Below are 25,612 nucleotides of genomic sequence, written 5' to 3'. Positions count from 1 at the left end.
ACATTTAAAATAATCATAAGAAAACATTATCTAAATAGATAATTAATGCTTTTTTTTTAATTCTATCACAGGAAAAATGGTAACTTAAATTTACTATGTTTATATCAACCGTGACTGTTAGAAAATGGCATTTTAAAAGTGATAGTGGTTTAAAAATAGTGAAACTCGATTATTTTAATATTAAAAGATTTTAGTATAAATAGAATTGTTATAAACGAGTTTCATTATTTTAAAACACACCATCTCTCTAGAAACCACTTTTCTAGAGTTCTCTGACTTCTCTCTAGAGGTTCTGTCTCTCTGGTCGTCTGATTGAAGAACCGAGACCGTAGGATTGATCCTCTCGACGAGCTCTTCAAATTGGACCGATCAGTTTCTCCGTTCGCGTAAGTTGAGTTTTCGCTCTTTATTTTAGTCTTTTTCTGTTTTCTGTTGCATGCAGGCCCTCCTCCGCTTGCATGCGACGTTTTAATCATCAGTATGAGTCTCTGCTGATCAGTGAGCATAACGGTATGTCCTGATCGTTCTTATGATGTTTCTATGTGTAGATAGAGCATCCTGTGGAGTTAGAGGTGTTGACGTTTTTAAGGCGTTGACGTTTATAAAGTTGTCTAAACAAGATAACAGGTAAGGGAAGCTAATTGTTTTACTTGAATTTCATCTAGAAATCATTCTGATGACTTTGAATTTGCATGATTGATTGTTGTATGAGTGTTTGAATTGTGTAATTGAGTGTATGCTTGGATTGTGCTAGATTTCTTTACTGTTGCATGTGAGAACAAATTGGGAATCTGGTATTTTCGCCTAAGCGAGTAGCTTCCGCCTGAGCGAAAACACCAAAAACTCATCCCCTATTTTTGCGCGAGATCTCGCCTAGGCGAGCCAGTCTCGCTTGAGCGAGAGTCACTCTCGTCTAAGTGAGACAACTTAGCCTGAGCGAGAATTCGCCCAGAGTTTGGGTTGTTCTCTGTTTTGAGCCTCGCTCAAGCGAGAATGACTCGCCTAAGCGAGAGAGCCTTTTTGCCTAGGCGAGACCTTCTAGCTTGGGCGAGAAACCCTGCAGTTGAGTGTTATTTCTTTGTTTCTAATGGATGAAGCTATGTTTGAATGTTAAAATATGAACTTAGTTATAATATGCATGAATTGTTATGACTGGTAATATGTGCGGTGAAATTGCATGAAGTTGGAATATGAGAAGAAGTGGTTGAACTAGGATTTCAAGGGAAATTCTAAGAGGAATGTTTTAGTGTATGTAAGGACATAAGGACTCAGTTTTGGTTGGTATCCTGATGCTCCTAGTAACCATTAAGACTCATGTAGAGTATGATGGATTACGTCGGGGGGAGTAGCAGGAGGTCCTGGTCTATGGACCCGATCCGCCATAGAGGTGATGGGACTTACCCTGGAAGTGGTTGGGTGATAACCCCTTGTGTCCAAACTCTGCAGAGTTTGGGAACCATCGCAGGTGCAAGCCACCAAGAGATCCGATGTCGCTTACATAATCCGGATATTGAGTCTAGAGTCATGTAAATGTGTTGTGGTGGTCTATACGATTCTGGTGATAATGAGAAATATTGCGTGGTTTCTGTTTATAATTGAACTGCATGATTCCTTAATCAGATTAGCTTACCCTTGCTTTTTGTGTTCCTGTCTTGTGTTGTATGTTTCCTTTTGCGATAATCACCTATTCGGTGGGAGCAGATGTGGTTGCAGTGTCAAAGGCACTTCTGGAGGATGAAGAGCCATCGTGTTAGTGTTAAAGAGGAGGTTTCCCGTGGGAGCTTTAGCAGTGGTCAGTAGTACAGAGTTTATTAGTTTAGTTTAAGTGTATAAGTGATATATTTTTATAGTCATACCTTTTGTAAGACTGTATTAATATATTGGGTACACTGGATTATCTGTTTTGGAACTATGATGAAACTCCCTATTTTTATTAGTTTTAAGCTGCTGAAATTGGGATGTTACATTTATGGTATCAGAGCAGTTCGTCCTTAGGATGTCCTGAGGGTTGTGGGTTTGTCATGTTTTTTTTTTTTTTGTGTTGGAGTTCGAGTTTAGTAGAGTTTGTCTTTGAAACCGAAAGTATTAAGAACAGAAAACGTCTTGATAAAGTAATGAGGGTGCACACTCATGACTAGATCAAAGATTATTTTCCTTTCTTAATTTTATTGGTTTGAGAAAATAAGAGAGATAGAGAAAAGTTTTGGCTATCAATAGATGTTAGAGTTTTGCTTTCTGTGTCCATGTTTGTTTTGTTGCACCTCTGTGGTTTGCGTTTAGTGTTTATAGTGATAGAGGAATGCAGATTCAACGTCAACTTGACATGCTTACCTTTGTGAGGGTTGGATATAGCTTTTGAGATAACTTTTTGTCTCAAGGATATAGGTTTGTTGTATGAAGTAGATCGATGAGCGAGGAAAGTTAAGCTTTGGGTTAATAGACTGGATAAAGAGGTTAAAATTTAGCGTCAATGTTTAGACTAAGGAAGCTTCAAGGGCAGGCTCACGAGATCAAATTTCACAAGTTTTCCAAAAGGAGTTGAGTTCAAAGGTTAGAAAAATTGAAGATATCAGTGTATGCCAGCGCAACAATGTTTGGGAAAAATTAAATTGGTTCTACATCATGGCAATTCTGAGGTTCAGAGTTATCTAGATACATGCAATGTTAGGAGAAGTGTCATTAGATATAGTCGTAAGACCATATCTAGTGCTTTATTGGATTGGTGGAAGAGAAACAATTGGTAGATCCTAGGTTACAGAAACTAATGAGATTGTTTGGCATCGAGCAAGCTAATAAAGATAAAGATCGTGAAGTGTAAAAAGACGACAAATCCCTAGTGGGAGGTTAAGACATATCAGAGTTTGAGGATCAGTTAGGTAAGATGATGTTTCCTAAGTAGAAAGAGAAATAATATGTGGATGAGAATGAAGTGGCATAAAGGTTTCATATTAGGTTCAATAATCAGAAGGAGATGCTTGGATCTTTTCATTAGACAGCGGGATGTTTCAAGGAAAAATAATTCATGAGCATAAGCATTGACTTTGGGGCTGAGGTAGAGAAATCCAAGTGTGGGGAGAAGAAGTGAACCGTTAAGTTTGATCTTGTGGGAACGATAAAAGCTATAGAAGGCAGAGTACCGTAAATAATGAAAAGAGAAGAAAAATCTTAAGTAGTTAAAATGGTGTCTACGGTAGTTGGTGTTGGAATTGTTAATGCAAATTATCAAATTCAGAAGGTGGTGTTTGGGATATGAGTTTTGGTTTCGTTCGTGATCATAAAACCTTGGTGTCGTCAATATGGTAAATGAGTCATGGTTAACTGCAAGGAAGAGTTGGAGTTTGAGCTAGTAGTTTTTCTTCTATGGCGAACAAGTAAATGTTTCTTGGACGTGTGGTATGTTTCGAGGTGATCAAATGATTCAAATTCAAAGTTAACTTAAATTGTTTCCTTTACAAGGTTTGGGAGCATAAATCTCAAGGGTGACTTGGTTGTTTTCCAAGCTCATTCTGGTGGAATGTGGTATCATAGGAAGTAATGTTCCTTGTTTCAAGAAGGTGAGTAAATGGTTGTGCATCAATGTATGGAACAAGTTGAAAAGTGAAGACAGAGTGTTATCGGTATGAGTGTTTATCTAGTAAAGGCCGCGAAAAACATATGCAAGGGATCTTAGTGGTGAAGCAGTTTTAGTTATGTTATGAAGCAAATGTTAGAACAATCACCGACCAACGGTGGGATTCATTATGGCATTGATATATGAAACGTAACCAGTATCAATAGTTTTACATTGGATGGTTTTGCTAAAAGTGTGGAGTCAAGACAACAGGTGGAGGAGTCCTTAGAAAAGCAATGGTTTAATCGCAGTGTATCATCGTTAGTAATCTAGTCTAACAAAGTTTGGAAAGAGAAGTAATTATATGTTAAGATCTACGACTGTAAGTGGTTAAGATGAGTGGAAAATGTGTTAAGGGAAAGGAAGTTCTAAGAGTGACTTTAAGTAAGGTTTTACAAGCAAATTATTATCAAGGTTTCGTGACAAGTTTCTCAAGTGTGAAGAGAGTCGTCAAGACGTTGAAGAAAAACATGATCGGCGCTTTAATGATTGATTATTCTTTTGCAGTTTATTGTGGTTAAACACATCATATGTGAAAATGGTTGTTGATCAGAGTGACGCAGCGGAATAATGGTGGGATATACTTATCAATAGTGGGAAAACATAAAAAGAGGGGGTATCTTACTCTTAACCTGGTGGTTGATGTGGTAGTGAGTTCTCTAAAACAACAGATGTGTCAGTGTTATGAAGATTTGTTAAAGATGTTTAGTGATCATCAACAACTAGAAGTATGGAGTTGCATAGAGGGAAATGGATAGGAAACGAGAGAGCAAAATCAAGTTATGGTTTTGAGTTGTGCTATCACCGTAGAAGTGGAAAAGTGCTAGTATATGTTTTAAGCGGAAAGAGAATTGCAGTGGTTGGTTCGACAATGAAGAGTAAGAATTGGTGGAGAGATGGTTGAAGATTAAAGGGTTTAATAAAATGCTGAGAAAGTGTCAGAATTTGGGGTCGTTGTTGCCGCAAGTGAAGGGTCTACTCTGGAAGTGGGATAGCATTATTATGGACTTTGCTGCCCTGGTCAAAGTCAGTATGAGAAACATGATGTCATGAGGATGGTGGTGAATAGGGTGGTCAAGAATGTTATGAAGTTGTGTGTGACCAAGTCAGATGAGTGGTACCTCAAGGAAGAAACTAGATAATGAGAAGTGATAACAATCGCGTTCTAGGTTGAGATCGGTTGCAAATCTTTACATTCTGGTAAACACCTACTAGAAGTAGTGGAGAACATATGGAAGGTGGGTCAGCATATCAGGCATAAGTGGGTTGGTTAGGTGTCAATGATCATTCAAGTTTTAAGGTGGAAGGTGGAAAGTTACTTTGAAAGTAGTGACTAATCCAATCTATATTGTTAAACATATATCGCTTAGCACAGAGACAGAGTTTTCAGTCAGTTTAGCTGTTGCAATCGTTAAGTTAGTCATGTCTAGGTCGTTGTTGTAGAGAACATGAGGAGAGCATGGTTTTCTTTCTATCTGACGAGTGAATTTTCGGGGACGAAAATTTTTCTTGTTGGGGAGAATGTAAGACCCTAGAAAATGGCGTTTTAAAAGTAATAGTGGTTTAAAAATAGTGAAACTCGATTATTTTAATATTAAAAGATTTTAGTATAAATAGAATTGTTATAAACGAGTTTCATTATTTTAAAACACACCATCTCTCTAGAAACCACTTTTCTAGAGTTCTCTGACTTCTCTCTAGAGGTTCTGTCTCTCTGGTCGTCTGATTGAAGAACCGAGACCGTAGGATTGATCCTCTCGACGAGCTCTTCAAATTGGACCGATCAGTTTCTCCGTTCGTGTAAGTTGAGTTTTCGCTCTTTATTTTAGTCTTTTTCTATTTTCTGTTGCATGCAGGCCCTCCTCCGCTTGCATGCGACGTTTTAATCATCAGTATGAGTCTCTGTTGATCAGTGAGCATAACGGTATGTCCTGATCGTTCTTGTGATGTTTCTATGTGTACATAGAGCATCCTGTGGAGTTAGAGGTGTTGACGTTTTTAAGGCGTTGACGTTTATAAAGTTGTCTAAACAAGATAACAGGTAAGGGAAGCTAACTGTTTTACTTGAATTTCATCTAGAAATCACTCTGATGACTTTGAATTTGCATGATTGATTGTTGTATGAGTGCTTGAATTGTGTAATTGAGTGTATGCTTGGATTGTGCTAGATTTCTTTACTGTTGCATGTGAGAACAGATTGGAAATCTGGTATTTTCGCCTAAGCGAGCAACTTCCGCCTGAGCGAAAACACCAGAAAATCATCCCCTATTTCTGCGCGAGATCTCGCCTAGGCGAGCCAGTCTCGCTTGAGCGAGAGTCACTCTCGTCTAAGCGAGACAACTTAGCCTGAGCGAGAATTCGCCCAGAGTTTGGGTTGTTCTCTGTTTTGAGCCTCGCTCAAGCGAGAATGACTCGCCTAAGCGAGAGAGCCTTTTTGCCTAGGCGAGACCTTCTAGCTTGGGCGAGAAACCCTGCAGTTGAGTGTTATTTCTTTGTTTCTAATGGATGAAGCTATGTTTGAATGTTAAAATATGAACTTAGTTATGATATGCATGAATTGTTATGACTGGTAATATGTGCGGTGAAATTGCATGAAGTTGGAATATGAGAAGAAGTGGTTGAACTAGGATTTCAAGGGAAATTCTAAGAGGAATGTTTTAGTGTATGTAAGGACATAAGGACTCAGTTTTGGTTGGTATCCTGACGCTCCTAGTAACCATTAAGACTCATGTAGAGTATGATGGATTACGTCGGGGGGAGTAGCAGGAGGTCCTGGTCTATGGACCCGATCCGCCATAGAGGTGATGGGACTTACCCTGGGAGTGGTTGGGTGATAACCCCTTGTGTCCAAACTCTGCAGAGTTTGGGAACCATCGCAGGTGCAAGCCACCAAGAGATCCGATGTCGCTTACATAATCCGGATATTGAGTCTAGAGTCATGTAAATGTGTTGTGGTGGTCTATATGATTTTGGTGATAATGAGAAATATTGCGTGGTTTCTGTTTATAATTGAACTGCATGATTCCTTAATCAGATTAGCTTACCCTTGCTTTTTGTGTTCCTGTCTTGTGTTGTATGTTTCCTTTTGCGATGATCACCTATTCGGTGGGAGCAGATGTGGTTGCAGTGTCAAAGGCACTTCTGGAGGATGAAGAGCCATCGTGTTAGTGTTGAAGAGGAGGTTTCCCGTGGGAGCTTTAGCAGTGGTCAGTAGTACAGAGTTTATTAGTTTAGTTTAAGTGTATAAGTGATATATTTTTATAGTCATACCTTTTGTAAGACTGTATTAATATATTGAGTACACTGGATTATCTGTTTTGGAACTATGATGAAACTCCCTATTTTTATTAGTTTTAAGCTGCTGAAATTGGGATGTTACAGTAACCCTCGGTATCTTTTTCAAAATTAGATTCCTATTTTTAAGTTATTTTAAGTATAAAAAGTTATCTCTCTTTAAAATTTAATCAGGTTTTATTTGATGAATTGATCTGGTATAGGTTATACTTTTGTTGAATGGAATGATTTAACTTTAGAGAAATATTACATGTTGGAAACTATAATTAATGTAGGTTAAAGCTTTATATGAATGGATTTGTAATATAGAGTTTAATGTATGTGTAGATAATACTGGTTTTATTGAAAGTTATTTTGTTTTCTTAACTTAGTATCATGTTTATTTTGATATTTGTGTTGTGATTAACGTATTTTAAAACGTGAGAAACATATTTCGGGCAAATACAAAGGTAAATATAGATATTGTTCTGTAAATGAATTGTATATATAAGGATTTTTACTTTTTAATATTTTGAAATACTTTATGTAATATTTATTTTATAAACTCATTTGTTTGTATTTTATTATTATTATTATTATTATTATTATTATTACACATACACGTGGGCAAATTTCTGTTTTATAATTTGTTTTAGTTTAAAATAATTATTATATATTCGTCTCCGGTTTAAAAGTACATTTAATATCAATAATTTGTTCTACATAGATTTTTTGGTTGAACTTGATTTATCATAGCTTTTTTGGTTGAACTTGATTTGATATATAAGTCTATTTAAAGATTTTTTTTTTATCAGCAGCACGTTAATATTTACAAAAGTACACTCATACACTAATTTCTTTTGTGTATATAAAAATATCTATCGAGAAAAGTTTATAATTTGTAGAGTTCTGAACGTTTTAAATAGATAGTTTTCAAAAGTTAATTTGATTCAAACTACGAAACGATACAGAAAAGTAGTACAACAAAGATACTTAAATTATGAGACAGTTTTTCATTACATGCATTGTTTAGTTGATAATAAATGAATCACAAGTAAAATGATGAAAAAAATTCACTACAAGGCTCTTTTAATATAACACATTAATTAGTTAATAGTAGTGTACTGGTCGTCCCAGACTCGATTCATAAAAGTCTATAAGCCTAGGAATTTGGGCCTAATTGATATTTTATTAAGATATTCTTTGTATGAGATATTTTGGGTAAGTCGGTTATGATATTTATAACTTTTTGCCTATAAATAAGGGATTAACCCTCAGGGGGACAATTTTCTGACTTCAGTATGCTCTTAGGAAAGTTCTTACAACTTTTGTCTTCTATAAAATTATTAAACTTTTTGTCGGAACAATACACAAAATATTGTTCTTGCTAAACACCTAATCGGTTTGAAATCGAACGTCGGCAAGAACAAGTAGTATAATAATAATAATATAATAATAATTATTATTATTATTATAATACTATATGACGAAATTCTGTCATGGTTTACACAAATTATATTTCTATTTTTATTTTTAATTATAAAAGAGAAGTTAGAGATTTGACAAAATAAAAGTGAGTACAAATGTAGAAGGTGAAACCTATTATGACATCATAATTTGACGTGTTGTTTTAGGTTTTAAATTTCAAAATTAAATTATTTTACTTAAAAATATATAATTAAATTTAATACAAAAAATAAAGTGACAACTCATGAAAATAAAATAACATGATAAAAGACATAGACACAAATGCATATCATTATCGTACAATAAAAATATTATCTTCTAAGCATTTTATATTTGAAATAAAAGACCGTCTCGTGATTTATTGAGTAAGAGAAAAGATTTTGTCCTTACTTCATAATTGATGGATTACATTTTGTGTCTCATTGGTTTTCTCAGAATCAATCATAAGACAAACATAATATGTCCAATTTCATAACACGGGTTTTGGTAAATCAACCGAACCTATGCTTGTCCAGAGATATTGTAAAATCTCCCAAAATTTATGTTTGCCGATTAAACTTTCTTATAATATCCACAATTGCGCAAATATCAAGTTATGGTATAACATTTTAATCAGGATAGTGCACAGTGTAGATTCCATGGAAAGATGTCGGTGAGGCCTCATTCTTGAATCATTGATTTTGACTTCCAGATGATAAATTGAACAATCTAGATTAACTAACTCCGAACGCCATAAAAAATTAGAACAGATTCATGACATAATGATCATTCTTTACAAAAAGAAAGTCTGAACAGTGTTTCTAAATGTCATCATAAAACAAATCATGTCCAAATAATGCTTACAATTTAATAATATATATATTATATATACTGAAATTAAATATGCTCTATAATTCAGATATAGGACAGGAATTAGAACTTGTATATGAACTTTCTGTCCGAGTTGGACAGGTAATGGGAATCAAACTTCATACCATGACAATTAAGGAAAACTTTCTGTAAATATGCGAAAATGAGTGCAATTAAACAGCAGCGAATATATAACGAACCAACCATCCAGCTGCAGGAACTCCTTCCCAAACTATTGTTTTATGTCGGAATTGGAGTTGCCATTACCATTCTGGTGGTGGTGCTGCTGCTGTTGCTGTTGATGTTGAAGATGAATGTTTTGTTGGGATGCAGTGGGAGGCTGCTGCTGCTGGAACATCAGAGGGTTCACAGAATGCTGGGGAATCAAACAGCTAGAACCATGTGAATCGCCACTCAGTTCAGCTGTAGCAAGCTTTAGTCTTTGAACCTCAGCAGTAAGGGCCTCATTTAGAGCTATTAAAAGAAAATAGAGGGTTAGGAATTAATCAGAAGCAATCAATGGATGATTCTGTTAGTTTCCAAACCAAAGCACACTAATGAAGACGTGTCACTTTCAAAAACTGTCATTCTTGCAAGAAATTTACATAATGAGCATCTATGCAAAGGAATGCAGAAGCACATTCTTATCCAGCCTGATGAGAGATCCTAAAATGTGGATTGCTTCAATAATACTCATGTTAACTTCAACAAATATGTTGTGTAAAGAGAACGTAATTGACTTGGTTATGGCTCACACAGCATTTCTCAACTGCCCCGCGAAATTTGGACATAAATAACTGAGTAGGTTACTTATCAGCAAAGAATCGGTCATCTCCTCCGCATCCTACTATATAATTCCTACATGGCATTCCTATAATTCCATTTACTTTGAAAGCACTTCAACCGAGTTGTTCACTAGAAAGACCATAATACGATGAATATAAAGCATTTCGGATTCAGTGGCCTATTATTGTTAGAAAAATGATTAGATGATGCATTTAAAATAATTAGAGCATTATTAGCACTGTATCCGAGCCATAAAGTTCCCCTAATTTGAGAAAATGTAATAAATGGATCTGAAATGAACTAATTATTATCCCGAAAAAGATAGTTGACGAAGGCTGATGAATGATTTTTATATACGACCTTGTCCAGGAATCCCCTTTAACGAGAGTGACAAGAATGAGACTCCTAACCGCTGGATAGTAAGTCATGGTATCATATCAAGAACCAACTCGCCGCCTAAGAGTTTAAACAGTTGAGTGAAAAGTCATGATATATTGTTATAAAAATATTACTAACAATAAAACCAGTCACCGGAAGTAGTAGTAACAGAATGAGATCATGTAAAGGCCTGGTCTTCATGCACAAAATTTACTGGAAGAAAATAAAATTGAGTATCTAACGTAAACTAAAACCCCAAATTAGATTGAGAATCAAATCTACCCAACAACTTGAAGGAGCTACGCGAACGACTTCTATACATCTATACACTACTGTCTATTTTATTGTCAATTGCATGTTGATTCCACTCCACAAGCCATCTGCTGAATCCTTTCACCCCTACTCTCGCACTCTTTCGCAAGAAGTATTCACAATGCACGTTGAGATGAAATATAATCTCAAATGTGAAGACTAGATCAACCAATACTACAAGTGAAAAATTAACTACTGACACCTAGCACAGATCAATAAAACAAAATAGAGAGAAAAATTGTAAAACTACGAATAAAAGAGCAGCAATACCATCTCGGAGCTTTGCTTGTTGTTCCATGGATTGAAGGCGAAACTTCAACTCGCTATTCTGGTTGGTGAGTCCAGCAGAATCTCTCTGCGTTCACATAATTAGGACGAATTGAATCAAATTAGAAAGTAAAGCCATGATGGTGACAGCACTAATCATTAAATTACCAAGAAAAACAGGTTAGGCTCCCACCTGTAAAAGAGTAAGTTGTGCAGATAGTGTGGTGGCTTCCGTCTGAAGTGTCTGAACCTTATGTTCAAGCTCTGATATGTACCGCATCTTCCGCTCTTTGGACCGTGCAGCCGATTGCCGGTTGGCCAAAATCCTGAAAATCACCCCAAAACCTAATCAATCAGTCAACTGGTGACATGGACCATTTATGTTAGTATGTTTACTAGGTAATGGTTCAACATCAACACCTTTTTGCACGCTTTGGATCGGTCAGGGCAATCTCAGCAAGTTTTTCATTGGCCATAATTTTCTTCAATTCAGGCCCACTAAACTCCCCATTTCCAAACTCCAAGCTGAAGGCCGATGAATTGCCATCAACTCCACCAGCAGGCGAAAGCAAACCAGTTCTCGGCCCCGGCGACGGTGGCAGCTTCGGCGACTCATCACCAAAGTTCAATTTCGAAATGAAACTATCCATGGACACACTCCTATAGTGCCTGGTGGTGGGTGCAATCTCCCCACCCGCACTCCTCTTCATCCCTTCCCTCTTCTCACTCCCTCCCTGCCTCACCGCACCATCCCCACTCTCATTAACACTGCTCTCAGCTTCATTATCGCTGCTGTCACCACCATTAGTCTTGGTCCCACTCGCTCTACTATCCAAATCATCACGGTTTTCAGTCCCGTTTTTGTCATCGGTTCCAGAAGAGTTCAACGCATCAAAGCTATCTAAATTCATGTAAGCAGAGAAAAGATCATCCACAACTTCCCCTTCCGGGGATTTCTTCTCCCCGGATCCCTCTACATTACTGTGGTCAACACCCCTGTCCCACGGTGTTTCTCTTTTGACCAACTGAGCAGGTTTCGCCAAAACGGGGTTTTCTCTGCCCCGGAGAGGAATAAGCGGTGGCGAAGATTGCAAAACGGTGGAAAACCCAAACGGAATATCACTGTTAGAGCGTCTGTGCGCTTTGCGAGGGGGTAAAGGTAAATTGCTGTTGGTTGAGGTGTTGAGTGTTCTGGCGAAAGGCGAGGGTGGCAAGAGAGAATGAGAAGTGACGTCACGATCTTCCATGGACACGTCAGCAGCTTCTGAGACGGACGTAGAGGAGGAGTCTCGGAAGGGGGAAGGGCTGAGAGGAGGAAGGGAATCGAGGGAGAAGAAGGAAGGTTGCGAGAGTGATCGCGTGTGGGTGGGTGTAGGGGAAATGTTGTGCGACCCCATTTGCTGCTGACGCGTCACCGGGATCTGAGAGTAGGGCGAAATGGGCGGGATCTGGTGCGGGTGCGAAGGTGGTATACCCGCGCGCTTGTTACTGTTCCCACCGTCGAACTGATGCTGATGCTGATGCCTGGCGCGCATTTGCGAGGGATTGAACTGCGGGATGCTGAGTTGCTCCATGTTCAACGGCTGCTTCAGAAACGAAGAAGAACAGTGAAGCCTCTGCATCATGTCATTGGTGGCTTCTTCATTTTCACCCATTCTGCTTCACCTTCAAATTCCACTTCCAATCAAAATCTGCAACCGCACACCACAATAACAACAATCATCATCATCACAATTGAAGTAACTGAGATAGAGTGAGTTACGAAATTATCATCATCATCGTCATCGTGATTCACTGATTCATTACCTTGGCAGTGTTCATCTAGAATAGGAAATGGTGAAGAGGCGAATTCAATTGAATTGATTAATAATAGCAGCGTCGGTCTTCGAAGTGTTAACTTTGTCTGACGGAAATGCCGAAGGAGCAGGCGCTTATCTCTCCAAGATTCACTCTCTCTCTCTCTCTCTCCAACAAGAGCAACAACGAGAAGAAAAAAAAAAGCTTTGTGTTTCTCTCTCTGCTTTCTCTCTCTACATCCACGACGATGACTACTACACGGATTTCATGACTCCTACGCGTGAATTTAATTTAATAAGCATTTCATTTCGCCCCAATTTGCATTTCGCCCGCATTTCAATTTCATTCCGACCTCATTTTGTTTTCTCATACACCAGGTTTTTCTTCCCCCTTGTCTCCGCAGCTTATTTAGCCACTCTTTACCCAATCCACGATGTCTTTTTTTCTTTTTTTTTTTTTCTCCTCTCTACAGTTCGTAAAAATCTGTTTCAAGACACAAAACAACGTTCGATTGAACTCGTCTTTTAATAATCTTTCTTTTTTCCTTTCCTTTTCATTAAATTATTCAGATATTTGCCTGAATTCACGTTTTACTTAATGAGGCTGCTAAGCAACGAAAAAGGAAAGCGCGCACGGTATTGGTCAGTTTATTAAATTATCCCTTTTATTATTTTATTTAAAAAAAAATACTTTATTTCTTTTTCCGGAAAGAGTTTAATCACACTACTCTTCCTTCATTCGGGGCTTTAATTTGCAATTTTAAGATGAGATTTTGATGTTTTTTAACTTTGGTATATAATAAATCAACAAAAGTATCTAATTTGACATGGACGGGGCATAAAGATTTGTTCAGATTCTCATTCCTATGATTCTGTCTGATCTTAACAAAAATACTCTTTAAGTTTACATAACTAGTTGGGATATAAATATATGATGACAACAAGAAGAAAACAAGTTGTGTGGACACTGAAAAAAGATAAAAATTCGATGGCAAAATTTGGTATCAACATAAATCATGGGTGTAGGATTTTCTACCCTGTCCAATATCAGTGGTACAAAATTGGTAAACAGTGAGATATAAAATAGACATTGAAAAAAAGAGATATATTTGTACATCATGGGCCACACTCATGGACTGTTTAACAGCCCATTATTACTGAACTCACCTGTGGGTTCCATAACATCATCGTTGTTGCCCTAGGTTAGACGAGGATTGTTGTCAAAATTTGGATTTCTTGAACGGTGGATGAGTCTTGGCCATGGAGGTTATATATCGGGAAAATTGAAATTTTATTTTTGTGAATTTTACATACATGCAGAATTTTAAATGTTTTATCGTAAAATATAATATTTCGATAAGTTTTTAAAGTTTTTAAATTTTACAATTTTATAAAAATAATTAGATTGTTTAAAATCAAATCATTTCAAATTTTATTTTAAAAGACAACAAAGTTAAATCATTTTTATTATTAAATGTATTTATATATATTTTTAATGTTTTTAAAAGTTATTGACTTGGCTAAAACCTTAACATTATTGTATAATTAATTTTCAATTGATATTGATTAAATTCTGTTTATTAATATTTTGATAAAAAATACTTTTTTATTTAAATAATTAAAAAATAAAATGTTGATTATTTTTATTTTTCTGACTATTTGACAAATGTAAACTATAAATTATTAATTGATATATGTTAATTTTAATTGTTATTAGTGTTTATTGTGCTTCTTTATCACAGATATTAATGTTATTCTTTCTTAATAATTTATTTTATATTTTTTTTAGTGAAGATTTGGAATTTTTTAAACCAATATTAATTATAATTATGTTATTAATATCAAATGAAAAATATCTTTCAATTGACATTAATAGAAGGACAACAAAAGAAAATACTAAAAAAGACAACAAAAATAATTTTGGTGAATGTTAATATAAATAGTTGTGAACAATGTAAGTTAAAAATAAGAGGTTTTATCAATTAGAAAAAAGAATTAATATTGACAAAAACTGTAACATCCCATTTAATAGTCTATCATACTATCAAACAAAACATTATATCGTGATTAAACATAGTACATAGTGAGGTAATGGCCTTACGCCCAAAGTATAAGTATCTAGTACAGTCCTCCACGCTACTACGTCCATACCACATACATACACCAGGTAAGAGTAGGTACGAAAAACACTAAACTACACCCAAAACCTCAAAATATACAACGGGAATCTAACTACAATTGGCACTCCTTGTTAGGCTCCACTCCTACTCACGAGGGGTATCTCCATCTGGTTTCCTCTTTGCTCCCACCAAACATAGGTGATCATTGCAAAAGGTAATATGCAAAAGCAGACAACACAACAAGAAGGGTAAGCTAACAGAAAGAAACAACATCAATGCACTTCACAAATTTTAAATGTCATCTATAACATACAATTCAATCATAAATCATAGACTCAATATCCGGATTGTGTAAGAGACGTTGGAGCTCTTGGTGGCTTACGCCTGTAACGGTTCCCAAAACTCTGCAGAGTCTGGACACAAGGGGTATTCACCCGACTGTTCCCAGGGTAAGTCCCCTCCACGTCTAAGACTTGATCGAGTCTGACGACGAGGACCTCCTGCTACTCCTCACGACATAATCCATTCTACTCTATCTGAGCTTGAATGATTATTGGAGTTTCAGGATACCAACCATTATAGATTCCTTGCATCCTTACACACACTACAATTTCCACTTGGATTTTCCCCTTGAAATTCCATTCAAACTTCATCTCTTCATACTTATAAACATCCAATTAAATCATTCAATACATAAATGGTAGCATTCCAATCATACAAAGTCTAAATTGCACAAAGATGCTTTAAAACATATATTTTTACCAAGGAAAACAAGTTTGAAGCACTACTACTGCAGTACCTCTCGCTCAGGCTAGAAAGTCTAGCCTAGGCGAGGGGTTATCTCGCTCAGGCGAGACACTATCAGTGGCAAAAAGAGAACACTGGGCGAACCCTCGCTCAGGCTAGGTTGGTTCGCCCAGGCGAGATCGTTATCTCGCTCAGGCGACCCCAACTCGCCTAGACGAGACTTCGCGCAGGAACAGGGGTGCGTTTCATGGCATTTTCGCTCAGGCGAGCGTTACTCGCCTAGGCAAAAATATCAGGTCACGAATCTGTTTCTTCATACAACAAACCAGTTTTCCTTTAGCACCATTCAATTACTCATCGATTCACACAATTTCAAACGCCAAATCCATAAATCAAACATGCAATTCAAGTTTTTTCACAGATTATCTAGGAAATTTAAAGAAAGGGTTAGCTTCCCTTACCTTCCCACAACAAAGCCCAAGCAAGATCAACTTTCAACAGAAGAACGGTACCATTTCAGCACTTAAGGAGCTGAAAGGGAATTCTAGACATGAGTATATTCCCTAATTTCGACCCAGCCATTTAAAGACCCTAAATTCAGAAAGAAGGAAGGTGAACTGAGGAAATTGAAATTCAACTTACGCGTAAGGATGGATCGAACAACTTGGGGAGGAGGTTCTGTGGTGATCTCAGGTTGTGTTACTGTTGCTGAAAGAATGAAAACAAGATTTAGAGACTGAATTGGGAATCTGAACTTCTTTGGTGGTTAGAGAGAAGGAGGAGAATTTGTGCAGCAGAGAGGTATAGGTGAGTGGAGCATAATATCAATGTGTGTTGACAGAGAGAGTGCTCTTAGAAAGGGGGAAAATAAAAAAAGGTTCTCACAAAAATAAAATAATTATTTAGTATAAAGTATTAGTATTTTTTAAGAATTAACAATAGTTTTTTATATTTAAATGGATTTCGATACAAACAATGGTTTCATTGCATATAATGATTTCGGTATATATAATGGCTACACTACACATGTTTAGAAGCTTACTAAAGATAATTTAAACACCACTTTTTCTTCTCAATTATTTACATTTTTAAGTTTACAATACCTCGAATATAGCAAATTATCTTAAAGGTATTATGTTAACGAAATTAAAGTTTGAATAATAGTATAATATGTTATTCTTCGATCACCATTATTTTGATCTTAATATTATTAAGAAAATACGGTTAAAGTCAATCACCACATCCTATATTGTTTATTTTAAAATATATATATATATATATATATATATATATATATATATATATATATACTTTTTTTTTGTTTATTAATATTTGAAAGATAACAAAATATTTAATCTATGTTTAACTTTAACATCAATTTTTACATGATGTAAAATTATTGAATATAGGAGAAGATAATTTGTTTAAATGATGACGTGTAATCTATAAACTCTCACGACATCTCTTATAAAAAGATCACATGTAAAAGTTAATTACATGATGAATTAATGTAATATTTTAATATTTAGTCAATAAAAAAGTTATAAGATGCTATGAATGCAAATTATTAATTTAATTCCAAAATAGGCTCCCCAATAGAAAATCAAAACATTAGGCATTAGAAAAATCAAGTTCATTTTGTGATACATGAGAAATGTAGGTTAACTTTATCACTAAAAACATTTTTTATACTATTATTTTTTAAAGTTATTTTATATAAATAATAGATTAAATACATTTTCTTTTAATAAAATTGTATCTTTACACTTTACAAAGTCATGTAAAATTGACTACGCCCACCACATTCAATAACCGGTGTCAAGACCATTCCTGTCACTACAATGGGGAAGAGAAAAAAGTTGCAGAGAGAAGAATTAATAGTTTCTTTTTTCTATTTATAAAGTGTATGCATAAAGTTGGGACATATCTCGAAACATGGAGAAAATAAAATTTTAGTAATTATTTTGGGATAAAAAAATGGAGAATGGTATCATTATTTTTATATTGAAAGATAAAATAATTAAATACAATAATTAAAATAATATAAATATACATAATAAATTTTATAATAACAAAATTGTCTTTTTTTAAATTTTTAGACAATAACTTACTATTACAAAACAAGGACTTTGAAAATTTTAAGGTCTTTATTAAAAAAAATTCAATTAAATCTTAAATTGACACTTTAATTGTTTTTTTATAACATTTTTAGATGTTTAACACTAATTTTTTTGTTGGTTTGTCTATTAATTTATACTTTCTTATGTTGTTTTTTTTTTTACTTTTTAAATGTTTAACACTACTTTTTTTGTTGGTTTGTCTGTTAATTTAAATTTTTTTATATTTAATTTTTTAGCAACATTAAAATATAGTTATTTTATTATTTAATTAGTTTTTAACTTTTATTTGTAAACATTAAATACACATGTATGATATTTATGAACATTTTTGTCCTTTAAAAAAAATAAAATTATATTAATGATTATTAGGTCAAAGTTTATTTAATATCACACTTATCTATATACTTTTATAAGATTCAATGTATATTAATTACTTTTAACCAATGTCCTTAGGATACCGGTCAACAAAACCTTAAAAAATTAAAAAAATATATTTACCGTAATTATAGTATTCTTCATCGGATAACATTCCAAAATCACACATTTTAATGACACATTAATTTTGCTACTCATAGCCAATTTTATCTTTGATTTTGGACAGAAGAAAGAATGAGAACAAATACAGGTTAAATAAAGACAAAGGTGACCTTTTTAAATGAAAATAAATTGTGTTTCCTTATTTCTAAACATGGGTTCAAATGGAGATCTCATAAAATTTAGAAAAAAAAAAGTGAATTTATGTTATATAAGTGAGATAAATCTATTTTATAAGTCAATTTTATAATAATTAAATTTAAATTATGCTGATATGATATTAAAATACATGCTCACAAATACATGTTAATAAAATTATATGACATCTAATATCATACACAAATAATTAATTTTACACATAAAATGTTTAAATATTATATGAAAATACATTTTTTATTTTTATTTTATGTTAATTTATTTTACAAAAAAATATAACTAATTCCATCTGCTATAGAAATCTACTTTAACACCTCTATTACAAGTAAAACAAAATTTATTTTAATTGATTTGGTGATATGAATTAGATCTAAAATGAATATTGGATCATCGTAATTAATTAAGAAGGAAGATATAGATGGCACGTGTGAGAAAAAGAAAACCGGACGGCAAAGTACAAGGATGATAACTGTAGAATTTCGCGAAGAATAAAATAAAAATTGATTTGAATGTTTGAAAAATGGAGGAAGAAAGAATGAGTCGGCAGTGAAGGAGAAAGGAGAAGACGATGGGTTGATAAGTGTACAGTGTAATTCAAGCCATAGTAATCATGAAACCAATCGTCGGCACCAAATCCTTCTTAATCATTAACCTTTATGCTGCCTTTTGGTAAGTGCCCAGATTCATTCCAAACACCACCAAAATCATTTCACTCAGATTTATAATGCCATTGAACCATCCATTCCATTGCCAATAATTTTTTTCTTGCCACGTTGTTTTACTGGAAATTTCACTTTTGAATCGTAATTTGATTCTTTTGATATATGTTACAAAATAATTATATAATTTATAATAATTTCATCTCTTAATAATTATTAGTGTCGAACACTTGTCATTTTGACAAAAATTATAATAATTAGTTAGAACATAACTTTTTTTACTTATATATGTAATTCAAACATCACGATTCAATTATGCTCGATTCCCATTAGTCAAGACGCATATTGATTCACTTAGTCTTTGTTACAAGACAATTGATATCACCTATAATACTCTCCTTTTCGATAATTGCTTTATTAAAAATTTTATTTTTGAAGTGTGACTTGATTTAAATAAACTAATACATATAACTCCTTTTAATCCCTGAAATTTATAAGTATCACTCAAAATTTAATGAAAGCATGTAATATATTTTTTCATTTATATAAAATTTCCTCACTTGAAATGTTATTTACTTATGTAAGAACACATGATAAAGAATAAATTCCTTTACGGATACTATATAAGCATATATAATTTAATATTGATCAAACAAATTATTTGAATGATTGTTATTAGTCATAAGATGTAAAATATGAGATAATTATAGTACCACCATCTAAAACGGCTATGCAATCTTTATGATTACTAAAAGGTATTTATGTAAACCATTGCTATGTTTATAATTTTTCCACTCATTCTTATTTTTCTTTATTTTATAATATATTTTTTCTATTTTTTCCTTTTGCCAAACGGAATATTAATGCAAAAATCACAAATTAGTTAAATATGAACAATGTTAAACGGTAACGTAGACGGTTTACATCTTAACATCATGTACAATTTTTTAAAGAAAAAATGTTAATGATAAGAACTATTATAATAAAAAAAAAGACATTTTTCTTTTATTCAAACACCTTTGTTGGCGACATAGTTAAGTGGTAGATGTGAATCAATTAGAAATCAGGTAATAACAATCATGGCCGCAGAGTTAGAAAATAATAATTAATGCTTTTTAAGCCATTATATGGTGGTAGAGTTTAGTTGAAATAATCACTGGAGTCATCACGTTTTAAAACTAATTTATTTATATATTTTATTAATATTTATAGTTATATCTAAAACTGACATTTTTTTTAAACTTTAGAAAATAATTTCAAATAGCCATCATAAAATAATTTTTATATTAAACCTTTTTCCTATCATTAGTTACTCATTTAACTTTTTGATAATGTAAATTTTATTTTATTTTTTTAAAATATTTTTTTAGTCCTCTAAATCTTATTAAAATTCAAGTTTCCTAGTTTTTATTTGGTTTAATTTAATCTTTTTAATCTTATAAAATGGTTCAATTAATTTTTATTAGATTGACGCTAGATTTTCATTAAAATTAATATTATCAAATCACTTTATTTAGAAAGAAAATATATAATTGAACCAGTTGAAAGAAATAAATGACTAAATTAAATCAAATAAAAATGAGAGATTTAATTAAATTTTTCATGAAAATTAGATATCAAATTAAGATTTTAACCTTTTCTTTCATTTTTTTTTTTGGTATTTAGTCTTTGTAATTACTTTCTTTAATTTTTTTTAATCGAAAGTGAGGGAATGTAATGGAAGCAAAACACTTAGATAATCAAAATTTACAGTAACAACAACGGCATAATTTTATTTGGTTTGTAAGAAAATTTATATAAGCATTGCTAGAGATAGCTTTCACCAACCCTTCTTTTTACTATTTTTAAGAATCATAATATTCAAAAATAATAATTTATAAATTTTGAAAAAAACCCCTCCCACATCACGTGACCCTGGCCCATGCTATTAGCAATAATAATAATAACAGGGCCCGCAACTTAAACAGCCCATGCCCGAGTAAAACAAGACGAAGAATTCAAAAAGGGCCTTATCCACTTTTTAAAATCACAGGGCCCAACAATGACCCATCGCAATAACATCCATCTTATTTGAAAATGATACCTTCCTTTGTACCTCAGCAAACTAAACCTGCCATCTCAAATACGACGTCGCACTATGTGTACTTGTACCTTCTAGTTCTGATGTAGACCGAAAGAATGAGTGGCAATAATAGTAAATGATAAGATGGTTGAATTTTGTATAACCGGTTTAAATCTAAATTAAAATTAATCTTTAATTAGTTAATGTAGTACTTCTTCGTGTTTAAATTTAAAACAGATATTTTAATTATACAATTTGAGAATATTTATCTTTAGTTTTTTTCAGTACTGTTAACACATGCGTTTACATAGTTAAACATTATATATGTGTTTTTTGTACGATTTCTTACCTACTACTCTGTGTTATAATAATTAAACATTCTATTCAGATGTTTACTTGTTTTAAAAAAAAATTAACAGATAAAATACAATTAAAGAAAAGATTAAAAAAGAAAATAATTTAGGACGTTCGTGTCAAACTAAGGAAAGGCTTCTGCGATGAGTTTTCACTCACCGTTCTGATGGTGCCATAGGTCAACACCGTTTCCACTTTAATCCAACACAAACATTCTTCAATCTCTCTCGTGCTTATTATATCATCGTATTCATTCGTAGTTACTATTCATTCAAGAAGAGGATCGAAAACGAAAATGAAACGAAATTGAAATTGAAATTGAAATGAAACATTGTAGCGAGATCCCTAATCCTTCCCTTCACGCACCATAGATTTTTGGTGATTCTTCACCCACGCTTCGTATCTATCTCGCATTATAAATCGACGCAGAAACCATGCTTCTGCAGAACCAATCAATGGAGGAGCTTCTCGTTCAATTTCTGAGAGCGGCATGGCTCGCTGCAACGTTACCAATCGTAATCGCGTCCTTTTCGATTCCCAATCTAAGCTTCCTCCGCCGCACCTTGATTGGCCTCGCCGGGCGAGGCAAAATCATGCAATCCTCCCAAGTAAGGCCACTTTTATGCGGTTTCCATTTTCATCCCACGCTCTCGAAATTTCTCATCACGAACGCAATTTTCTTTGTCAGCAGAAATTCACGATTCCTCAGAGGCTGTTTTTTCACTTCTACCTGGTGGCTTTTTTGTGGACCACGTTGCTGCTTGTCGCGACTTGGGCGTACGCGTACCGCATGGTGCCGGTTGTAGCGGAACCGTTTTCGTATTCTACTATCACCAGCTTCTTGACGGGTGGTTCCACCATAAGAGCCGATTCGCATAAAGTGAAGCAGGGGTATGCGGCGTGGGAAGCGGTTTCTCTGCTTTTGCTGATGGAATTTCACGTCCTCCGCCGACTCTTTGAAAGCATTCACGTCTTTGACTACAGCCCTTCTGCCCGCATGCATGTCATTGGTTATTTCACTGGATTGTTGTGAGTTTTTTTCTATTGATTTTTTTTTTTATCTGTTTCACTTGCATTTGTTTCTTTTGAAGTTTGGAAGTTGTTTTTACCGTGCTGAATTGAGAATTTCTGTGAAGTCTGTTACTTCCTTTTATACTTCGTTGGGTGAATAATTCTTAATTCTTGATTGATTGGTCTAAAATTGCAAGGGGGACTTGTAAACTTAGTCGATTCGGCCAATACAATTTCTGAAATGCATAGGTCACTGAATTATTTGTCAAGAAATATGAGTAATTCACTCTTTAAATTTATCTTTCTGACACTTTCTCCATAGGTGAAATTCAGGTGGTCTCACCAAATATGCGGTTTCCATTCCCCGTTTTGGGGCTCCCATTTCTAAATTAGTAGGACCATGCGAGTTTCATCTGATAAGAGTGTCTCAATGGAAAATGTTAGAGAACATGATGCTATCGGGTTTGACGGTTTAAAGTCTTGTTCTTAACATAAGTCATGACATGTCATGAAAATATGACATAGGTTAAAGTATAATGTTGTTTCCAGGGATATTCAAGTTTGAGTTTGGCTTTCATCATATTGCATTTCTTGAATCAAATTTTATGAGGATGAGCATGACGTAGTGCTTGGAAAATAATGTTGTAGTTGCCATTGCTCTTTGAATGTTTAGCATGAGCTGAGAGAAGTAGAACATGCATATTTAAATACTTCTTCATTATAGAAGACTTTGTTTAAAACGGTCATTTACTCTTTTCTGAACTTTTGTTGTTGTGTTACATAAACTTTGTAAAATTTATTTCCTGAAAAGATTTCCCCATTTTTATTTGGAAAAACTTGTGTCTTGTATATCTGAAGTTATAAAGATATCTTTCATATCCAATACAATATTTATGATTGTTTTAACAGAACAGGTCTAATCGACATTTGGACTGTCTGTATATTTGATGTTGTTGACAAATATAGTCTGATCGTTAAATCTTTAATTCATACATTTGATCTACCATAATGCATTGAAATAAAAACAAGTGCAAGATGTGGAAAGTAGCTGATGATTTCAATTGAGAGTGATTAATCACATTTATTTTCTCACTTGAGAATTAAGTGTTAGTTATATGCTTGGCCTAGATTGATTTGAAGTACTAGTATTACTTGTTGATGTGCAATCTAAAATAAATTCATTCTTTCTGGTTATTTGAAGTGAGAAGGTCCACACCTATGTTTTTAGAACACTATATACATGAAGACTGATTGCGTAATTTCCTGTATTTGTACCTTTTAGTTATCACTGGTTGTTCTCCAGAAGATAATAAAACAAAGAGGATTGATTTATTATTTTTCTGAAGCTAGTTTCTACATAGCAGCACCACTATCGCTGTGTGGTGATTGTGCAGTTGAGGTGTTTAACTTCGTAGCAAATCTAGTGACCGAGTTCATTGTCAAGGGCAAGAATCAGATGCAAGTAACAGAGTTAGACATCTGGCAGGTTTTAAATCCTCTTATCAGGCTTGGGTGGAAGCATTGGATTGCTGGAGCTGTTTTCTTATGGGGTTGGATTCATCAATACCATTGCCATAAGATTCTTGTATGCATCTACTTGTTAGACTGTACATTTTAGACCTCTAAGTCCTTGATTTTAAGACTTTTTTTATCTTCATGGCTTCTAATTGCTATTTATTTTCATCTCACTGATATAGAATTATACTAATGCTACCAAGTCACAATAGATGATAAATTTAGCGTCAGAAATTAAATATCTATAGTTTTCTTCATTTGCTCTGCATGTGGATCTTTGTTTGACATTTTGTAAACTATTATACAAATGATTATTTAAAATGAAATTTTGGAGTTTGAAGCAAATATGTCAATTTCGTAACGAGGTAGACTAGGTTATCTTAATATTGTTACATTCAATTATCGTGAGGCTGAGTTTTATATTGGCAGGGTTCTCTACGACATTCCGCAGAGGAAGAGGAATATGTAATTCCTCATGGTGATTGGTTTGAAATCGTCTCCTCTCCACATTATCTCTCTGAGATTGTAAGCCTCTTTCTGTCTTTTTTATATCTGTCTTTTATAACTTGTACTTATGTGACTGATATGAAAAGCCTAATATTTGATAATGATGAAGGTTATATACGCTAGTTTTGTGGTCGCAACTGGAGGATGCAACCTAACAATCTGGTTACTTTTTTCTTTTGTGGTAATATTTCTTTTGCAGTTTTTGCAAGGTTTTAATATTTTAAACAAATTATCTTCTGTTTTTTCATTTGCTTTTGGCATATTTCTTTTATAGGTGGCAAATCTGTCATTTGCAGCTGTGGAAACACATAAATGGTATCGTCAGAAATTTAAAGATTATCCAAGTAATCGATTTGCTATAATTCCATTTCTTCTGTGAGACTATGAGCAATGTGTAATTATCACAATTGATCTCAGCAAAGAACTTTACTATTTCTCAAGTTGTACTTGTTTAGATCAAGCTTTTTTAGTGTAGGTAAGCTTATACTACTGGAATTACCGAGATAACTTTTGGCTCTCTTTTTGGTGTAAAAATAAACATTCAGAGTCAGAGTCGATCCTATTTTACTTTTACCACCTAAGTAAACCCTAAATAGATATGATTTGCATTCATTATGGAGTTTTCAGAAAATTCTGGTCATGTAAAATACTCATCGGTTGCTGATAACTTTCGCGGTGACAATATTATTGGTTGAAATATTCTTTTCTATGTTTATCAAATTACAAATCTCAGGAGGACAACTTGCATAACTTTGTATACAAATATAATTTTTGATCCTGAAATAACCATGGTTAATACTGTTATGGTTGTGTGGTTAGCCAAGTTATTCTATACATCATTGTCATGGTAATTAATTACAACTAGGAATGCGAATTTAGACTTAGACAATTTTTCTTTCAATTAAAAGTTAATAGCCTTCGAACTCCCTTGATGGCATCATTAGCCCTCTTCAAAGTAAATTTATACGTGGTGGGAGTATTACTGATGATCTTATTTTGGTTGAGGAGATTGTTTATTTCATGCACAAAAGTAACAGCAATAACGGTTTTGCAGTCTTAAAAATTAATCTTGATGAAACTTATAACATG

General features: G+C 33.9%; 2 protein-coding genes across 3 annotated transcripts; one reads left to right on the top strand and one right to left on the bottom strand.

The window, feature by feature from the left end:
* Window positions 1-9,104: 9,104 nt before the first annotated feature.
* On the bottom strand, window positions 9,105-13,014 carry LOC114169293 (bZIP transcription factor 29-like). Its single transcript, XM_028054378.2, has 5 exons — window positions 12,749-13,014; window positions 11,363-12,633; window positions 11,136-11,268; window positions 10,946-11,030; window positions 9,105-9,673 (listed from the first exon to the last, which is right to left on the bottom strand). Exons 2-5 carry the CDS (start codon window positions 12,595-12,597, stop codon window positions 9,432-9,434), a joined length of 1,695 nt encoding a protein of 564 aa, XP_027910179.1. The 5' UTR covers window positions 12,598-12,633; window positions 12,749-13,014; the 3' UTR covers window positions 9,105-9,431.
* An 8,593-nt stretch (window positions 13,015-21,607) lies between these two features.
* On the top strand, window positions 21,608-25,220 carry LOC114170560 (3-oxo-5-alpha-steroid 4-dehydrogenase family protein). Of its 2 annotated transcripts, none has more exons than XM_028056063.2 (6): window positions 21,608-22,098; window positions 22,179-22,519; window positions 23,852-24,086; window positions 24,446-24,541; window positions 24,633-24,704; window positions 24,798-25,220. In XM_028056063.2, exons 1-6 carry the CDS (start codon window positions 21,925-21,927, stop codon window positions 24,900-24,902), a joined length of 1,023 nt encoding a protein of 340 aa, XP_027911864.1. In that variant the 5' UTR covers window positions 21,608-21,924; the 3' UTR covers window positions 24,903-25,220. The 2 variants fall into 2 exon arrangements, with proteins under 2 accessions (XP_027911864.1, XP_027911865.1); XM_028056064.2 differs by having other exon boundaries at window positions 21,610-22,098; window positions 22,182-22,519.
* The last annotated feature ends 392 nt before the right edge of the window (window positions 25,221-25,612 follow it).

The sequence above is a fragment of the Vigna unguiculata genome, chromosome 11, assembly GCF_037176805.1.
Source record: "Vigna unguiculata cultivar grain cowpea cultivar isolate G323 ecotype 2 chromosome 11, ASM3717680v1, whole genome shotgun sequence".
NCBI classification, from domain to species: Eukaryota; Viridiplantae; Streptophyta; class Magnoliopsida; order Fabales; family Fabaceae; genus Vigna; species Vigna unguiculata.
Note: the sequence above shows the minus strand (reverse complement) of the source record. Positions and strands in the feature narration are given on the sequence as shown.

What these genes read in the sequence shown, in the direction of transcription:
- LOC114169293 (XM_028054378.2), bottom strand. Translation starts at nt 12,597, where the DNA reads ATGGGTGAAAATGAAGAAGCCACCAATGACATGATGCAGAGGCTTCAC. An exon ending in GATCCAAAGCGTGCAAAAAG is followed by an intron (nt 11,269 to 11,362) that starts GTGTTGATGTTG and finishes GGTGATTTTCAG; the next exon opens with GATTTTGGCCAACCGGCAAT. An exon ending in ACAAGCAAAGCTCCGAGATG is followed by an intron (nt 9,674 to 10,945) that starts GTATTGCTGCTC and finishes TTCTTTTAATAG; the next exon opens with CTCTAAATGAGGCCCTTACT.
- LOC114170560 (XM_028056063.2), top strand. Translation starts at nt 21,925, where the DNA reads ATGCTTCTGCAGAACCAATCAATGGAGGAGCTTCTCGTTCAATTTCTG. An exon ending in GGTTATTTCACTGGATTGTT is followed by an intron (nt 22,520 to 23,851) that starts GTGAGTTTTTTT and finishes TTCTGAAGCTAG; the next exon opens with TTTCTACATAGCAGCACCAC. An exon ending in GGTTACTTTTTTCTTTTGTG is followed by an intron (nt 24,705 to 24,797) that starts GTAATATTTCTT and finishes TTTCTTTTATAG; the next exon opens with GTGGCAAATCTGTCATTTGC.